A 17,796-nucleotide genomic window follows, 5' to 3' on the forward strand; every position below is an offset into this window, starting at 1 on the left:
TAGATTCTAGTTTGTTCAAACCATGACCCCCTGGGAGGTTAAAATTAAAGCCCCCCCCCCCCACCCCCAACTCAGTAAACTTTCAGTTCTGATCTGATATGTGCTTTTTCCTAGCAAATTGCTCAGGTGAGCGCTGTGGCCCCTGGGCCTCTTGTTTATCTCAAGCAATGATTCCTTAAATATCAATAATCAAAAAAATAAAGCGTAGTATTTAGGTGAAATACAGTAATAAATTTCAACTTTAATTTCAACTACAATTTGAATTTCAAACTTACTTTTGTACATTAGGATACAAACTTTCCAGTTGACCAAGATCCTTGAAATGTGTTGCAAAGAAGACAAAGGCCTGATTGGTAGAGAAAAAGGAGCATTTTAAAATCATACGCACATGGTATTAATAAGCATGTAGCGAGTCAAGAATGCTGACAAACTTACATAACATGGATCATTCTCCCTATATATTATTTTTTTTAGTTTGTACTATTAACTCAAAACTGAAGTAAACTGAGCAGTGCACTCTAATTAAAAACATCACCCATGAAAATATTTGGAATTCATGACACAATTGACTACTCTCCCTTATTCATATTAATAAAGTATGAAGAAATAAAAAATACTAGTATTCATTTTTAACTCAGACAACTGCAAGATTGTAAATAAATATTAAGAAAAAAATTGTATGAGGATAGAAAATCTGCACATCTGAAGAGCAAGGTCATTGGCAGGTCAAGAACTCATGACTAACTTGGTCCCCAGCCCTTGAGCCTCAACTCTGAGCTCAATAATCATGAATTATTGCATTTGTATTCAAGCTTATGGTTTTGCTTAACGGCCAGTAGTAAAGAAGAAAAGTTTTGAAAATTGCATTTATTCTTATGGCTTATCCCTCAGGCCCCAAATGGGCAGAGACCATAAAATTCAAAATTTTGAAAGCCTTTGCCCATAAACGCTTTTAATCCAAATAGTTGAAAACTTAATCAAATGTCCGAGAGGAGAAGTACTGTTGCAGCAAATGTTCAAATGTCAGCAGACAATGCAAGAAGGATATGAAAACAGACAGCAACAAGTCACCTATAACATTTATTAAAGAAAAACTTACTTTAAATCTGAGTAGATATTCACAGACAGCATGACATATTCCAACACCTTCCTCTTGGCTTGTGCCTGTAATTTAATGAGAGAAAAAAAATTTAAAGTGTGTTTGAAAGCAATGCTGAATGTACAGTATTCATTATTGCTTTTAAGCACAGCTTACCCAAAAACTTCAAGATTTAATACAATATAATACAAACCACACATACCACATATTATTTCATAATTTCAATGTCAATCATTAAATATTGTTCTCCACAAACCTCTTCCTAGTTCATCCATAATTAAAAGTGATCTGTGACTGACATTTTGAATGATGTAGTTTACTTCTTTCATCTGTATATAAAGAAGAGTATATGTGAATAACGATTGGTTTTCAGATGTAAGGTTGCAATTTTTCTCAAACATATACTAATTACCAAAATTTGTAAAGAATGCTTATTGGTGTTTATGAAAAGAAGCTGATAGTATTCAAAAGTTTACAACAGTCAAATAATGGATGAAAACAGCATAGGTCACCTGAATGATATAAAAGTGACTATTCTTAACTTTGCAGGAATTTTAGAGGTCCCAGAAGGATAGGGATCATGAAATTGTTAAAATTTATTCTTAACATACAAAACTATTCTAAATAAATGGAAAATACTACATCTGATCCCATGTTGCTTATGCAGAGATTTATCACAATTCATGTGCACAAATATGTATATGCATATACAATGTAAAGAGGATGTGACAGGAAACAAACTAGCTCAAAATTCCATTTGGGAGCATACAAAGCGTATTGCATTTCAGACAAATTGGTTGAACAATTTGAAAGATGTGATCTGAAATAGTGATGGTCATGGCATGTAATTATGGATATATAACACAGAGAATAGAGGAAAATGCCCATTCAGATCTGATTATTTATGGCAAATTTATATTTTTTTACCTCCAACATAAAAGTAGATGAGTTGGACTCGATATCATCATCACTGCCGATCCTGGAGAAGATCTGATCTGTGATTCTGAATGAGGCGTACTCTGCGGGAACAAAACATCCTATCTGGGCCATGATTTGTAACAACACAATCTGTCTCAGGTAGGTGCTTTTACCACTCTATAAGGAAATTTAATTATTTCCATCAACATTTCAATTATAATAATACAAGAAACAATGTTTTAAGTACATGTACATATAATTGTATAAAACATCTACTGAAAGAATCAAGGGCATTAAGACCCTAAATATGCCCCAACCATGATGGACAAAATATTATAAATATTAAAAGAATTATGATTGAATCACACCTTTTCAGACACATTTTGATGAAAAAAACACTATTAAGACATTTTGGGGTCAATACAAAAATAACACTATTTTCACTGATTTCTGGAAATTCTTAATAATATTTTTTCCCTGTAAATATGATTAAAGAAATAAAAGATGGATGTTTAATACAAATACAACAGAAATGATCTTATACATGTGAATAGAAACTATTTTTTTTAGCTAAAAGTGTGAAATAACAGATTTGAATGTAAAACAGTTGTTTTTGTGCCCAGTTTTCGCGAAAGCGGGGGTACATTAAATCTTATTCATCTGTCTGTCAGTCTGTAAGTCTGTCAGTCACAAAGACTTTAACCTTGCCCATAACTTTTGATTTAGTGGAGTTATGACTTTCATATTACACGTGTGTATTCCTTTTTACAAGACCTTTCTTTGGGTACCACCAAATTTGACCTTTTGACCTTGACCTTTGAGTTTAACCCACTTTTACACAAAAATTCCAAACTTTACTTTGGCCATAACTTTTGAATAGTAGGTACTAGGACTTTCATATTTTACATATGTATTCTTTGTGGCAAGACCTTTCAATGGATACCAACAACCTTGACCTTTTGACCTTAACCATGGAGTTTCACGTACTTATGAAAAAACTTTAACCTTGATCATTACTTTTGAACGGTGAGGACTAAGGCTTTCGTACTTCACATATGTAATCCTTGTAAAAAGACCTTCCATTGGATACCAACAACTTTTACCCCTTGACCTTGGAGTTTTAACTACTTTTTAAACTTTAACCTTGGTCACAACTTTTAAACAGTAGATACTAGGAATTTATTTTTCACACATGTATTCTTTGAGTCAAGACATTTCATTGGATACCAACAACCTTTACCTTTTGACCTTGACCTTTGAGATTTACATACTTATGAATAAACTTTAACCTTGACCATAGCTTTTGAAATGTGAGAGCTAGGGCTTTCTACTTCAAATATGTAATCCTTTGAGAAGACCTTTCATTGGATACTAACAACTTTCACCCTTTGACCTTGACATTGGAGTTTTCACTACTTTTAAAAAACTTTAACTTTGGTCACAACTCTTGAACGGTAGATAATAAGACTTTCATATTTCACATATATATTCTTTGTGGCAGGAGCTTTAATTGGATATCAACAACTTTGACCTTGACCTTAAAGATTTACGTACTTATGAATAAACTTTAACCTTGACCATAACTTTTGAACGGTAATGGCTAGGACTTTCATACTTCACATACGTAATCCTTGTGAGAAGACCTTTCATTGGATATCAACAACTTTGACCCTTTGATCTTGACCTTGGAGTTGACCTACTTTTAAAACTTTCACTTTGGCCATAAGTTTTTAACGTCAGGATTAGGGTTTTCATCCTTCAAAAAAATCAATTTCAATAATAATTACTAAATAAATTACATATGATATGGTGTTCATATTAGACACAATATGTCAGAAAAAATAACATCTCACTCACAAAGACACCGAAAGCGGGGCACCACAATTCTTTGAATTTGCTTGTATGTATTTAACATAAAAATACATTGAATGCACAAAGTGAACAAACAAGAAATGTATTCAACTAACATTTTTAATAACAATTCATTAAACTTGACAAAAATAACAATAAGGGATTTCAGTTTGCATAAACAAATTCCAGAACTACCATCACCCACCTATACTTTTACCAAAAAGATCATAGAAGTTTAACATCACACCACTCATGCCTTATACACTACATTTACTCATAATAAGATAATGTTTATCATCCTCACAATGTCATAAAAATGAACTATGCATCAAAGAATTAGTTATGCTAGTACATGTTTGTCTGGAAAGGTTTTGTAATTACATTGTATTACAAAAAATAACAAGTACGTGTATATAGTCATGTTAATTATTAACAAAGTTCAATATATACACAGCCTTCCACTACATTGTTGAAAACAACAATGGGAGCCTAATGCAGTGGATATCATAACTTGCAGATTGATTGATTGATTGTATATTGTTTAACATCCCTCTCGAGAATTTTCACACATATGGAGACGCCTATAATCTGCAGAATGTTCACTCTCAATAATGTTCACTCTCAATAAACCAATGTCGCAATTCATGTCACTCTTTCGTTGCACCCATTTCACTTTCTGATGAGCCATCCATTACTGCAGGAAGCATAGCTGCATCAAGGTAGTCTGTCCAGTCTTGAGTAGGTCTTACTGCAAAGTTTGTGTGTCTTTCATAGCCAAGAAACCACAATATTGAGGTCACATGGGCACGGCACTGACAATACCAACAAGTAACAGCTCCAGTAACAGGATATTGTTTTGGACCATCTCCAGGCATCCTACAATTAAAATATGAATATCAAATTAAATTACTATATATGTTATGTATGCACATTTTGTCTATAACTATGGAAGGAGGGGGGGGCTACTTGTACTGTGTATATACATTTGCATAAGATTTTCTTTATATATGAAAAAAGGGAATCATTTATTAATATTACCAGGTATAATATATAATTATTTCATTCAAGAAATCAATTTAAATAGCAGTTTTATTGATTTACCTATTTGAGTTTAATGAATAAAATCTGAGGCAAAGACATTATTGTGTACTTTAAATTAAAACAAAAAAGATGAACCTTGTAATGACAAACATTTTTTTTTCATTTAAATGGTGACTTAAATGAATTTGAAATATTCCTTGGTAATCTAATTATTTTTTTTAATACTTACAAAAGTTTAATTTTACGTTAATAATATTTTAATTAATTGGTTAAAAAAAACAACAAAAAATACATTGTTCCCACAAGAAAAAAAGAAAGAATTTTATTTATAATTATTATTTATTCTGCAAAGAACATTAATTAGATTTAGTGATATTAGCTTATTTTTAAGAAACTAACTCTTTTTCCATTTCTTTAACGGTTTTACAACAACCAGAGACATATAAAACCATGGTTTTGTATTTACAATGGTTTTATATGTCTCTGCAACAAAAAACAAAAAAAAAAAACTCTTACAATTTTTTTTTTATTTTTGACTGTTATAGCACACCATACATTTACACAAAGTACACAGGTACCAGGGTAAGGTCGCTTGAATACACAAACGCTAGACTTTGTTGTATTTGTACTCAGACAGAAAAATATGTAATAAACACTTCGGGCCTAAATCAAAGAGAATCGATGAATAAGTCAACTTTTTATAATTTAGTTTTTATTTGAAAGAAGATAGCATGTTGTGTTCCTGTTTAATATATTTTAAATACATATTTTCTATTTTCAACTGTTTGACATGCATTGATTACCGTCCCCCCGAGTTCATGGAGTTCGCGGGGTCTGTCATGTCGAATCTTTTATCATTAATAAGTTTAGGAGGGGATTTAATTTTGAACAGTGCATGTAAGTAGTGGATGTAAAATTACAATTGCTCTGACTTTCAATTCATCCCTACCTGTTAAATGGTTAGAACTTCGATGAATCTACTGTCACATTTTCTGTTTCCTCCAACTTTGTTTACGTCTGAATATAAAAACCGAAACCGGAAGCGATCAAAATCGGCCTCAAAAACATAGTTTTTTATATTTTTCAGGGTGGCCGCATGCGAACAACAGAATGATATTTTGGGAAATAATTTATTATGTCATTTTAAACAATCTATCAAATTTTTACTCTGTTGTTTTCATGCGGCCATATCTAAATCTTCTTTGGAATGTGAGAATTTGATGGAAATTTTTCAATTCCGGAAAAATCACACAACTTCACATCGTGATAACTCAACTACGAATCAAATGTTGAAAATTTTATTGCTATTTACATCAAACTGGACATCTCGTTATATGAAAAATAAACCAACTTAACGATAGCACTGGTATAAAATTTTCTTTAAAATATTGGGCAGCTCATATATGCTTACTGCCCCTGATTCTTTGCCTATATTCATGAATTACTTTAAAATAAGTACAGTAAATCGTCTCACCATGTTTGCACCAGTGATGATATTGAAATTGCTGTCTTCAGTAGCATACTGAAAATAAATTTACATCATAATCCGTACTTTCAGAACTTTCTGTCAAACTGATAATTTTTCAAGTTAAATACCTTGAATATGTCTTAAACTAACTAAAACACCCATAAAAGACATATCTTTGCAGATTAATTTTCATACAACATGTCTCAGCGCACATACCTCTAAAAACTCAACAACTAAAATTAAACATAAACAAGAGGCCCAGGGGCCACAGCGCTCACCTGAGCACATTGGGCTTGAATTTACCCCCCCCCCCCAGGCATTCATCATTTGAACAAACTAGAATCTACACTACCTGAGGATGATTCCATATAAATAACACTAATCATAGTTTTGAAGTACTTGAAAAGAAGATTTTAAAAGGTTTCCCTATATATCTTTATGTAAAACTTGGGTGGGCCATTTTGGCCCCACCCTAGCCCCAGAGGTCATGTTTTGAACAAACTTGAATCTACACTACCTGATGATGATTCCACATGAGTTTCATCTTTCCTGGCCCAGTGGTTCTGGAGAAGAAGATTTTTCAAGATTTTTTCCTATATATTCCTATGTAAAACTTGGGTCGGCCATTTTGGCCCCACCCTAGCCCCAGGGGTCATCATTTGAACAAACTTGAATCTACACTACCTGAGGATGATTCCACATGAGTTTCATCTTTCCTGGCCCAGTGGTTCTTGAGAAGAAGATTTTTAAAGATTTTTCCTATATATTCCTATAATGTAAAACTTGGGTCGGCCATTTTGGCCCCACCTTGCCCCGGGGGTCATCATTTGAACAAACTTGAATCTACATTACCTGAGGATGATTCCACATGATTTTCGTCTTTCCTGGCCCAGTGGTTCTGGAGAAGAAGATTTTTAAAGATTTTTCCTATATATTCCTATGTAAAACTCTGGTCAGCCATTTTGGCCCCACCCTTGCCCCGGGGTTATCATTTGAACAAATTTGAATCTACACTACCTGACGATGATTCCACATGAGTTTCATCTTTGCTGGCCCAGTGGTTCTGGAGAAGAAGATTTTTCAAGATTTTTCCTATATATTCCTATGTAAAACTTGGATCGGCCATTTTGGCCCCACCCTTGCCCCAGGGGTCATGATTTGAACAAACTTGAATCTACACTACCTGAGGATAATTCCACTTGAGTTTCACCTTTCCTGTTCCAGTGGTTCTTGAGAAGAAGATGTTTAAAGATTTTTCCTATATATTCCTATGTAAAACTTGGGTCGGCCATTTTGGCCCCACCCTTGCCCCGGGGATCAAGATTTGAACAAACTTGAATCTACACTACCTGAGGATGATTCCACATGAGTTTCACCTTTCCTGGCCCAGTGGTTCTGAAGAAGAAGATTTTTAAAGATTTTTCCTATATATTCCTATGTAAAACTTGGGTCGGCCATTTTGGCCCCACCCTTGCCCCGGGGGTTATGATTTGAACAAACTTGAATCTACACTACCTGAGGATGATTCCACATAAGTTTCACCTTTCCTGGCCCAGTGATTCTTGAAAAGAAGATTATTTAAAATGCCATTAATTTTTCTCTAATTCATAATTATCTCCCCTTGGAAAAGGGCGTGGCCCTTCATTTGAACAAACTTGATTCCCCTTCACCCAAGGATACTTTGCGCCAAGTTTGGTTAAAATTGGCCCAGTGGTTCTTGAGAAGAAGATGAAAATGTGAAAAGTTTACGACGACAACGACAGATGACAACGACTACGACAACGACAGACAACGGACAAATTTTGATCAGAAAAGCTCACTTGAGCCTTCGGCTCAGGTGAGCTAAAAAGTGTGATATCATATTTCTCTTAGTTGTGCACCAAATCACATCAAATTTATGTTAAAACTTATGAAGATCAAAAATATTCATTTGCCAAGAGAATACTTGAAATCTTTGCTGCAAAACATTAACAAATTGATGTTGAATCTGTCCATGTCTTTCAGAAAAAATCTCAAAATATCTTTATTTTTTATAATTCTCAAAATCCAAACTGTTTAGATGCCATTTTTTCTTTAAAACTATTAAGAATTATATCTTATGTTAATAACAAAACACCTACTTTATTATGGTTGACCACAGAATTTTAACAAAACAGTCTTTTGAAGACGTACACCCCCATTTTTGGAATATCATTTTTTTTCAATTACCAGGTATTCATTGCAAAATTTTTAAAAAGTAAAAATTAAATGGATGGTATAGGCTCTAAATCAATAAAAATAGATCTCAGGTTAGTTTGCTTAAAAGAAAATTAAAAAGATTTAGGTCCATAAAAGCAATTAAGAATTTTGTGTCTGTGTATGTACTAAATGACATATAGATCTTATGGACAGAGTGCAAAGTGTTAATTTCCTTAAATAATGTATATTAAATGCTTCGTATGCACAATAACACTATAATAAACAAATATATACTTGATTTAAAGTCATTTTCAATCACCCAAAAAGATTTTATATCAACAGACAAGTGAAAATCAAGATTTTTATATTGATGTGTAAAATTAGAACCGGATACGTAAAAGTGTGGGCCTTCCTTAAACAAGTATTTACTTTTTTTATGTGAAAAACGGACCTCCTTACAGTATTGTTAGGGATTGGCATATCAGTGCTGATTTTTTCAAGGATTGGGTGTCGTCCCTGCTTTATGGCAAGTGTATCTTTGGTAAAATCAGGCTTCACTGAAATCACAAAGTATTCATTAAGCTGTTAACGTTAGTATTTTGACAGGAAATAAACAATTCTTGACAATTACATTTATAAGAAAGTGTTTTCCGAATTATTTCAGTACCATAATTGGACAAAGTACAGGCATGAGCAAAGCTCTGTAACATGTCTATCATAGCCACGGCCTCTGACAGTTTGTACAGACAGCCAAAGTGGTTCCTCAGGTCTCCTAAAAGCTCCGTCACTACTCTGTAAAATAAAAGAAAAAATGTCAGAAAATCAAAGTATTTCTATACTTGATTTCTGTGCTTTCAGTATTTTATGAACTGTGAACCAGCTTTAATCATATGTGAGAAATTTCAAGTTAGTTTTGATTGCAACCTTGCTTTACTTGCAAATATTTCTTAATGCAAACTAATAATTTCAATATGTATTAATGTAAGATATTCCCTTGGTCACGAAAATAGTTATTGCAGACAAAATCTTTCAGATAAATTAAAGTAAATGTGTATAAGAGTTTGTCATAACTTACATGTTGGTCACTAGGTATATTTCATCCAAAGCCTCTTTTGCCCTGTCTGATCAAAGTATTGTTCACTTAATTACATGTATGTAAATTAAATAAATTTAATCATTGGGCATTTTCTCTTGACAATATGTTTGAAGCATTTAAGGACAGAAGGAAACTACCGTACCTCTTATTAACAAAAGAAAACGAATGGTATAATCTATAATATCTGGAATGCCTATATTGCAAATATCATGAACATGTTGAACTGAGTTGGATATTCCAACTTTTCTTTATCATGCACTTTGACTTTGGTGTCTTGAATTTCGAGATAACAAGGTTGGACTGTAAAAAAACAACCTGAATTACAGAAGCCACAGTAAATATAACACATGCATCTAATAAAACTGTAAAATTCATCTTAAACAATCTTACTATTCAAGCGAATCTGAAATACAAGATAATACTTAAAAATCAGATATACTACCAAGCATAGCAAATCTATCTAATGCCAATTACAAATTACAGATAAACAAATAATAATATATTTCTAACTTTTGCACACAATAAAACTTATAAAATAATTCTTGTAATTCCAACGAAGATTATTTTAAATCTTACATCCTCACTTATTTTCCTGTCATAAACTTAAGTTCCTGATTATCTAGAACATTCACATAAATAAATTTAAATCAATTTTAGCCATGAATATAGTAAATATATCAATAAAATTACCAGTTCTGTGGTGGTAAAACACAGTGTGTTCTTGGCTTTTGTAACTTTGATAAATATCTCAGGCAGACTCTCTTTGCTGAAGTTTTGTTTTGGACCACAATTAAGTTGCAGAAAAAAGCCTCTAGTGGAATTATACGAAGTCACTATTGGTAAATTGTATTCTTCTGCCCACTGGTTAGCCAATGCTGCAATAAAACAAGAGATCTATGGACCACTGTGATAAAAATCATTTTATATTCAAGACATTTTTTCTCTCATTGTTTGGTATATTAAATCTGTACTTATATAAACTTACTGTTTATGTCTTCTATAATACCGCCATATGTTCCTCTTCCAATATCAAGCAAGCCTATAACAAACTTAAAAATACAACAGGCCAATAGGAGTTAAAATGGGAATGAGTTAAGGATAGAGTTGTTGTTCTCAATCCCTCACTAGACAACTTAAAAAATATGCTTTGAAATAGCAAATTCTTATCATTTCATTTAATATTTTTATCACAAAAGAGCTTCCATATATTGCCTTGGTGAAAAAAAACCCAGTTGATTGTAAAAGTCAGCGCTTCTCACAAAAGTCAAATAACTACACTGCCCCATTCCCAAAGAAAAGGAATTCTAAAGATTGCATTAATTTTGATGGCTTTTGACCTCATTCCTCAGGCCCAATTGAGAAAGAGAACATGAATTAAAGTCTTATCCCCTTACCGATATAGTGAAAATAAAAAAATTATATTTTTGATGAAGTCAATTCAATTTAACTTGACTTTTTTAGTTTTTATAAATATCACTTAAAAACAAAATAAGTACATGTTTAACATCCCTTACCATTAATGCTTCCCTGAAAAACAAAACATAACAAAATTTTTATGTTTCAAGTTCCTAAAATTCTTCAAAGTATCAGGCAAACATAGTATTAATCAATAAGATATGATGAAAACTCACCTTCACTGCAAAACACTTTTGAGTGCGCATGTGCAGCATTCCTTTCTGATACTTGGTATCGTCATGAATTATGCTAGCTATTCTGGCTTTCATCAGTGCATATCTACCATCTTCTAGTGACTGAAAGTTATCCAGACTCCAGTAAATTAAATTACTTAAATTGATTTATAGCTTTTATGGAAGAAAAACAAAAAAAGACATTTTTTAGTGTATTTTCAATTGCACTGCATTGACAATCAAAGAAATTCATCCATCCAGAAACATCTTGTAAAAGTTATTCATCAGGTGGTTTTACAAAATGAAATACATTGTACCTTGTAAAAGTGTTTATCAGGTGGTTTTACAATATGCAATATGCAGTAAAAGTGTTTCATCACATAATTTTACAATATCAAATACATGTATCTTGTAAAAGTGTTTCATCAGTTGGTATTACAAGATTAAATACCTTGTAAAAGTAAGCGTTTTATCAATGGTTTTACAAGATGCAATATCTTGTACAAGAGGCCCATGGGCCACATCGCTCACCTGAGCACTCTGGCTGGGAAAAAGCAGAAATTGGTTTATTATTGAATAGTTTATATTCAAAAGTAGTCCCATGACCAATCATGGCTTTGCTATTCTTCATAAGATGATTTTTAAAGAATTTTCCTATATATTTCTTTGTAAAACTTTGATTAGCCTTTGTGGCCCCGCCATACCCCCCGGGATCATGATTTGAACAAATTTGAATCTACACTACCTGAGGATGCTTCCATATAAATATGATCAATTATGGCTTTGAGAAGAAGATTTTTAAAGAATTTTCCTATATATTTCTATGTAAAACTTAGGGTGGCCATTGTGGCCTCGCCCTACCCCCGGGGGTCATGATTTGAACAAACTTGAATGAACACTACCTGAGGATGCTTCCATACAAATATGATCAATTATGGCTTTGTCATTCTTGAGAAGATTTATCTTGTAAAAGTGTTTATCCAGTGGTTTTACAGGATGAAGTACATGTACCTTGTAAAAGTGTTTCATTAAGTGGTTTTACAAGATGAAATATCTTGTAAATGTAAAGTTAAACATGGTGGTTTTACAAAATGATATACCTATTAAAAGTGTTTATCAGGTGTTTTTACAAGATGAAATACCTTGTAAAAGTGTTTCATCAGGCGGTTTTCACAGTTGGAGAGTGCATTCCTGAGTGGGTCTACCAGTTCCAGGATGTGTTTGAGGAGAATAAGGTTGTTGATGTTGGCCTCTGCTGTTTTCAGTGTCTCCTTCTTTGGGATCTGTACACACACTGACAGGATGTGGTCAACATCCAGGAATCGAGCAATCACTGTCTGAATGCTATCAAACACATCCTCCTTCTCTGAATCACATCAAAGAAGCATCATTTAACATCTATAATCTTCAATAAGCAACAGAACTACTTACATCCATTCCATTCAAATTTACCTTTCTTTCTAGAAAAATATTTTAAATAGAATATACCTTTCAAATTTACAAAGTTTGAATATTCTGAAAATCAGCAAGTCTCTTGAAAATTAAACTTCTGAATATACTGTAAAACGAGAATATTTGGCGCACTACTAATTTTAGCGCCTTTGGCGCAAGAGCCCCTGAGCGCTAAAATTTATTGTGCGCTAAAGGATTTCTAAATATCATTTTTTGTGTGTGTTCAAAGCTTTTACATAAGTACATGTAAACCTAAACGTGCGATTACGTACATGTAATGTCGAAGGGTCATTGGATTTTATATACACACAAGTACTGCACATGTTCGGAAGACAGAAAGTTCTGCCAAATTATAATTTAATTAAACTATTGTTACCCCGGTAGCTGTTACCCGATTATTATCATTAGCACCTTCAAAGTTGGGCTTCTCAGCGTGTCAATCATCAATCGCCTCGAGGTAAACAATGCAATCACGCATGGCGATTGAGCTTGCAGACAATACCTGATTAGGATTACCGTTTTATCTAAGTAATTTTCTGTCGATGCATGCATTGTTTTAATGTGATTTAAATGAGCAAATACTCCATTTCTCTTAATTGAAAATAGAAATAAAATAATAAATTTTAACATTGTACAACGTCCACGTGTTAGCAACACGTACCGCCGTAAAGGTAACGAATGTTTACTGATATACGGGGGTACTAAATGTTTTTCCGTGCTTGACTAACTAAAAAGGCAAACAAGGGTATGGATAAAAAAAAACAAAATATCACATTTATATATTTTACTGACAAGTGCAAGCGCTAAAATTTATTTGCGCCAATGCATTCCCACTTGCGTTTGCGCTAAAATACGTTTGCACCAATTTTTCTCATTTTACAGTATATAATGTATTGGCATCAAAGCTTAAATTTTTTCATACTATATTGCATACTGGGTTAAAAACTAGGAACTTTGAAGAACCTGTGAGTTCTGAGACTGCTTCTTGTCTCATGGCTATGGTTCCCTTGTCACAGGAAGGCTGTAAAATATTGGCTCTCAGTAAACGGGCTCCCCCAATTGTCTTGGTGTAGTTCAACACTCCGTATAATGTATGCTCACTCTTAGGGTCCCTCACGTTCTGTAAAAGTTCAAGGTTCACAGCAGTGGTGGCATCTGTAATCAAACATCATAGAGAAAAAGTCTACCAGCATTACATGTAAGAAATGGTGTACACAACAAGAAAACACAATTACGAAATTTTTTTAGAATAGCGACATTTGTTTAAATTACAATTAGAAGCATCATAGAGTGTTCCCTGAGGAAAGTATGTGTTAATTGTTTGTTATAGGACATTGAAGACATAAAAAAAGTTTTAGCATTTGCTTTTAAAAGTACTAGTACATATATTATCATGTAGACATTTGCCTGCAAAGAAAATGAGATGCGTTTAGGAAACACTGATGCATCTTATGGCAGCAACTTATGGACAAGTTAGATATATATGTCCAAAAATCATACTCACTATGTAATGCTTATATATTTTTTTCCAAAATGTTTTATGAAAAAAACAGTACATGATGCTTTATATCAGACTTAGTTACCACTCAGTGGACAAAGAAGGTGCAGTATATTGGCCCTGTGATTTATTTTGAAAAGAAGGTCAAGGGTCAAGTTCATAGATCATGAGGTCACTTTATATTGTGCCAAGTATATTATGAGCAAAGATTCAAATGATTTGTTTCATGCTTGAATTTGCTGTCTCTACCATATTGTGTATTGTACTGAAAAAATGTTCTGTCTAAATATTTCAATGGAAACATGAAATATGGAAAAATCAACCTGTCTAATCCAGTCTGTAAATTAAGCTGAGGCCAATATGCCTAATGATTGTAGACTTTTTAAGGGTCCTCCACAACATGTGACTTGTGACGTATATAGAGAAAAAAATAATTTTACTTCCGGTTTTATTTAGATTTTCCATCAGCGAATTGCCTGGAAACCGCTTGTAAGAGAGTCTTCGAAAGAGAAAGTATGTAGCACACTCAAAACAATGAAAACATGGCATGGTCACGGAATGACCGATAGAAAAAGATGTCTGTTTTTTCTATAAAAGACAGACAAATGACTGGGTTTTCATAACATAATAATTCTTCAACAACCAAGTGCCGGTATGACGGGAACTGTTAGGTTATTTATACTTTCAGGCTAATCAACCCACTGACATGATTATCATCAACAGAGTCTGTGTTGAAAATTGATATTTTTGCACACTAATTAGTGCGTTTCAATAATACGTCATCTCATTGTGTTTATGAATATTAATAAAATAGTGTGCGTTTCTAGTTTTCCTCTTTTACATATATTTCTGACTAGTTCAGTACCCAATAATGAGTAACTATTGCAGAGACTTGCCAAAGTTTTAAAGTCTCGGGCAACAGGAAAGATAACTCTAAAAAGGAACTTTGAAACCAATGATTTTGAAAATATTTTTCCTACATTACTGCATTTAATTTTAATTCAATTTTTTGGTGTAACGGTAATCTAATTCATTGATGTTTCTTCTATACAAAATGAGTCTTCCTTGTTTTTTCTCTAGATGTATTTGAGAGAAAATGAGTTTTATTTATTTTTTATAAATTGAATTAATTTCTCTAAAAAATATATTGATCGCTAACATTAAATTTTTATGGTTATTCTGTGAGCATAAAAAATACGATAGGGTAAGACAAAATTTTTGGTGCTACGTATGAAAACGCCTCGGGAAAAATATTTTGAAACTTGTGAAATTATTATTTTAACAAGAGGCCCAAGGGCCTTGAATCGCTCTTCTGATAAATTGTACAATCTATCACTTCTATTAAAAGCCTCCAACTCTATTAGAATCAAAAGACCCAAAATGCATCAACTTACAAAGTTTGATAATATTTAGCCTGTTAAGACTGAAGATATTATAATATAATTATAAAATACCATAAGTAGGTCACAGTGACCTACCTTTTGATTGAAATTTTCTGAGGAATCAAGATACATTAATTGACAAAGACAGATGATTCTAATTAAATAAGTACCTGAGATATTCAAAAATAGGTCACCAGGACCTACTTTTTGGTCAACATTCTTTGAAAACCCAAGAAGCATCTTCTGACAAAGTCTGACGATTCTGAGCCAATTAGTACCAGAGATAATTAAATGTATGAGATATTCAAAATTAGGTCACCATGACCTACTTCTTGTTGGACATTAAATGAAACCCTAAGATGCCTCAACTGACAAAGTTTGATAATTCCGAGCCAATAAGTACCAGATATAATTAAATATAGCCATAAAATGTCAAAAGTAGGTCACGGTGACCTACTTTTTGGTCGACGTTCTCCGAAAACCCAAGGTGCCTCAACTGACAAAGTTTGATGATTCTAAGCTTATACGTACCTGAGATATTCAAAAGAAGGTCACTGTGACCTATTTTTTGGTCGACATTCTCCGAAAACCCAAGATGCCTCAACTGACAAAGTTTGATGATTCTTAGCAAATAAGTGCCTGAGATACATAAATAAAGCCATGAAATGTCAAAAGAAGGTCACTGTGACCTACTTTTTAGTCGACGTTCTCCGAAAACCCAAGATGCCTCAACTGACAAAGTTTGATGATTTTAGGTCAATAAGTACCGGAGATACTTAATTATTGTCATAAAATGTCAAAAGTAGGTCACCATGACCTACTTTTTGGTCGTCACTCTCCGAAAACCCAAGATGCATCAACTCACAAAGTTTGATGATTCTAAGCCAATAAGTACCGGAGATACTTAAATAAAGCCATAAAATGTCAAAAGTAGGTCACTGTGACCTACTTTTAGGTCGTCACTCTCTGAAAACCAAATATGCATGGACTCACAAAGTTTGATGATTCTAAGCCAATAAATACCTACAGTACTTAAATATAGCCATAAAATGTCGAAAGTAGGTCATCGTGACCTACATTTTGGTCGACATTTTTCAAAGACCCAAGATGCATCTACTGACCAAGTTTGATGATCGTAGGTCTGAAGGTAATCAAAATATGCGTTTTAAACAATTTGAAAACAAATGTCCGCAAAATTCAAAAAGTAGGTCACAGTGACGTACTTTTTTATAAATATGTTTTAAGGTCCCAAGATGCATCAAAGTACAAGATTTGATGATTCTATACCTCCCAGTGTCTGAAATAATGGGATTTAATGTTTTTAAAAGGATAAGTCATAAAGTTCAAAAAGTAGATCACGGTGACCTACTTTTAAGTTGACATTGTTCGAGGACCCAAGATGCATCAACTGACAAAGTTTGATGATCATAGGTCTTAAAGTGTCCAAAATATTATGCCTTTAAATCAATTTGAAAACAAATTCCCGCAAAATTTAAAAAGTAGGTCACCGTGACCTACTTTTGAGTTAACATGATGTGAAGTCGTAAGATGCATCAACTTACAAGAATTGATGATCCTAATCCTTATAGTAAGCAAAATATACACGTTTTTATTAATTGTAAATTTAGGTTAACTTTGAAGTGACCTTGAGACCACGCCCTTTGCCCCAGGGTAATTCCCCGTGCAAATTTTAATCTTCGACATATCCTGATCCTTGTCTGTAAGTTTGGTGAAAATCTGCCTGGTGGTTTTGGAGAAGAAGATTTTTTAGCAACCAGTACTTTTGGTTTTGTTTTCCTGATTATCTCCCCTTGTTTAAGGGTCCCAACCCTTATTTTAGTATAAATGGTAGCCCTTGGGCCAAGGATACCCCGTGACAAATTTGGTACTGATTGGCCAAGGGGTTCTTGAGTTATGGCCCATATTCTAAAAAGTTTACGCACATCGCACAAATGGCCATAGCATTAGCTCTTTGAGCCTTTGGCTCAGAAGAGCTAAAAATTTTGTATAAATTACATTTTAATCCCTGGTCAGTTTTTAAAGGTTGATATGCTTGTTAAAAGTAATGCTCAATAATATGAGAACAGAAGCTGTCTGTGTGTGGAGGACCCTTAACTAATCAATGTCCAGTTCATTAAATTGTACTGCATGATCAAAATACCCTATCAAGAACTGCTCCTTATTT

General features: G+C 33.3%; 1 protein-coding gene across 1 annotated transcript in view; it reads right to left on the reverse strand.

Annotated features, from left to right (window-relative positions):
• Nucleotides 1-271: 271 nt before the first annotated feature.
• The window catches only part of LOC134240454 (mutS protein homolog 4-like), a gene marked incomplete at its 5' end in the record, with an annotated part of 38,433 nt that continues 20,908 nt past the window's right edge, over nucleotides 272-17,796 (reverse strand). Inside the window, 15 exons of the mRNA XM_062722538.1 lie at nucleotides 272-346; nucleotides 1,100-1,164; nucleotides 1,356-1,428; nucleotides 2,027-2,194; nucleotides 6,384-6,431; nucleotides 9,015-9,112; nucleotides 9,223-9,347; nucleotides 9,631-9,676; nucleotides 10,042-10,054; nucleotides 10,342-10,526; nucleotides 10,637-10,690; nucleotides 11,166-11,178; nucleotides 11,283-11,402; nucleotides 12,422-12,645; nucleotides 13,695-13,886. Coding sequence (XP_062578522.1) covers nucleotides 272-346; nucleotides 1,100-1,164; nucleotides 1,356-1,428; nucleotides 2,027-2,194; nucleotides 6,384-6,431; nucleotides 9,015-9,112; nucleotides 9,223-9,347; nucleotides 9,631-9,676; nucleotides 10,042-10,054; nucleotides 10,342-10,526; nucleotides 10,637-10,690; nucleotides 11,166-11,178; nucleotides 11,283-11,402; nucleotides 12,422-12,645; nucleotides 13,695-13,886 — 1,499 coding nt within the window. The remainder of the gene's footprint in view (nucleotides 347-1,099; nucleotides 1,165-1,355; nucleotides 1,429-2,026; nucleotides 2,195-6,383; nucleotides 6,432-9,014; nucleotides 9,113-9,222; nucleotides 9,348-9,630; nucleotides 9,677-10,041; nucleotides 10,055-10,341; nucleotides 10,527-10,636; nucleotides 10,691-11,165; nucleotides 11,179-11,282; nucleotides 11,403-12,421; nucleotides 12,646-13,694; nucleotides 13,887-17,796) is intronic.

This window comes from Saccostrea cucullata, unplaced genomic scaffold, assembly GCF_032062105.1.
Source record: "Saccostrea cucullata isolate Sc308-1 unplaced genomic scaffold, CSIRO_AGI_Scuc_v1 ctg2607, whole genome shotgun sequence".
Taxonomy (NCBI): Eukaryota; Metazoa; Mollusca; class Bivalvia; order Ostreida; family Ostreidae; genus Saccostrea; species Saccostrea cuccullata.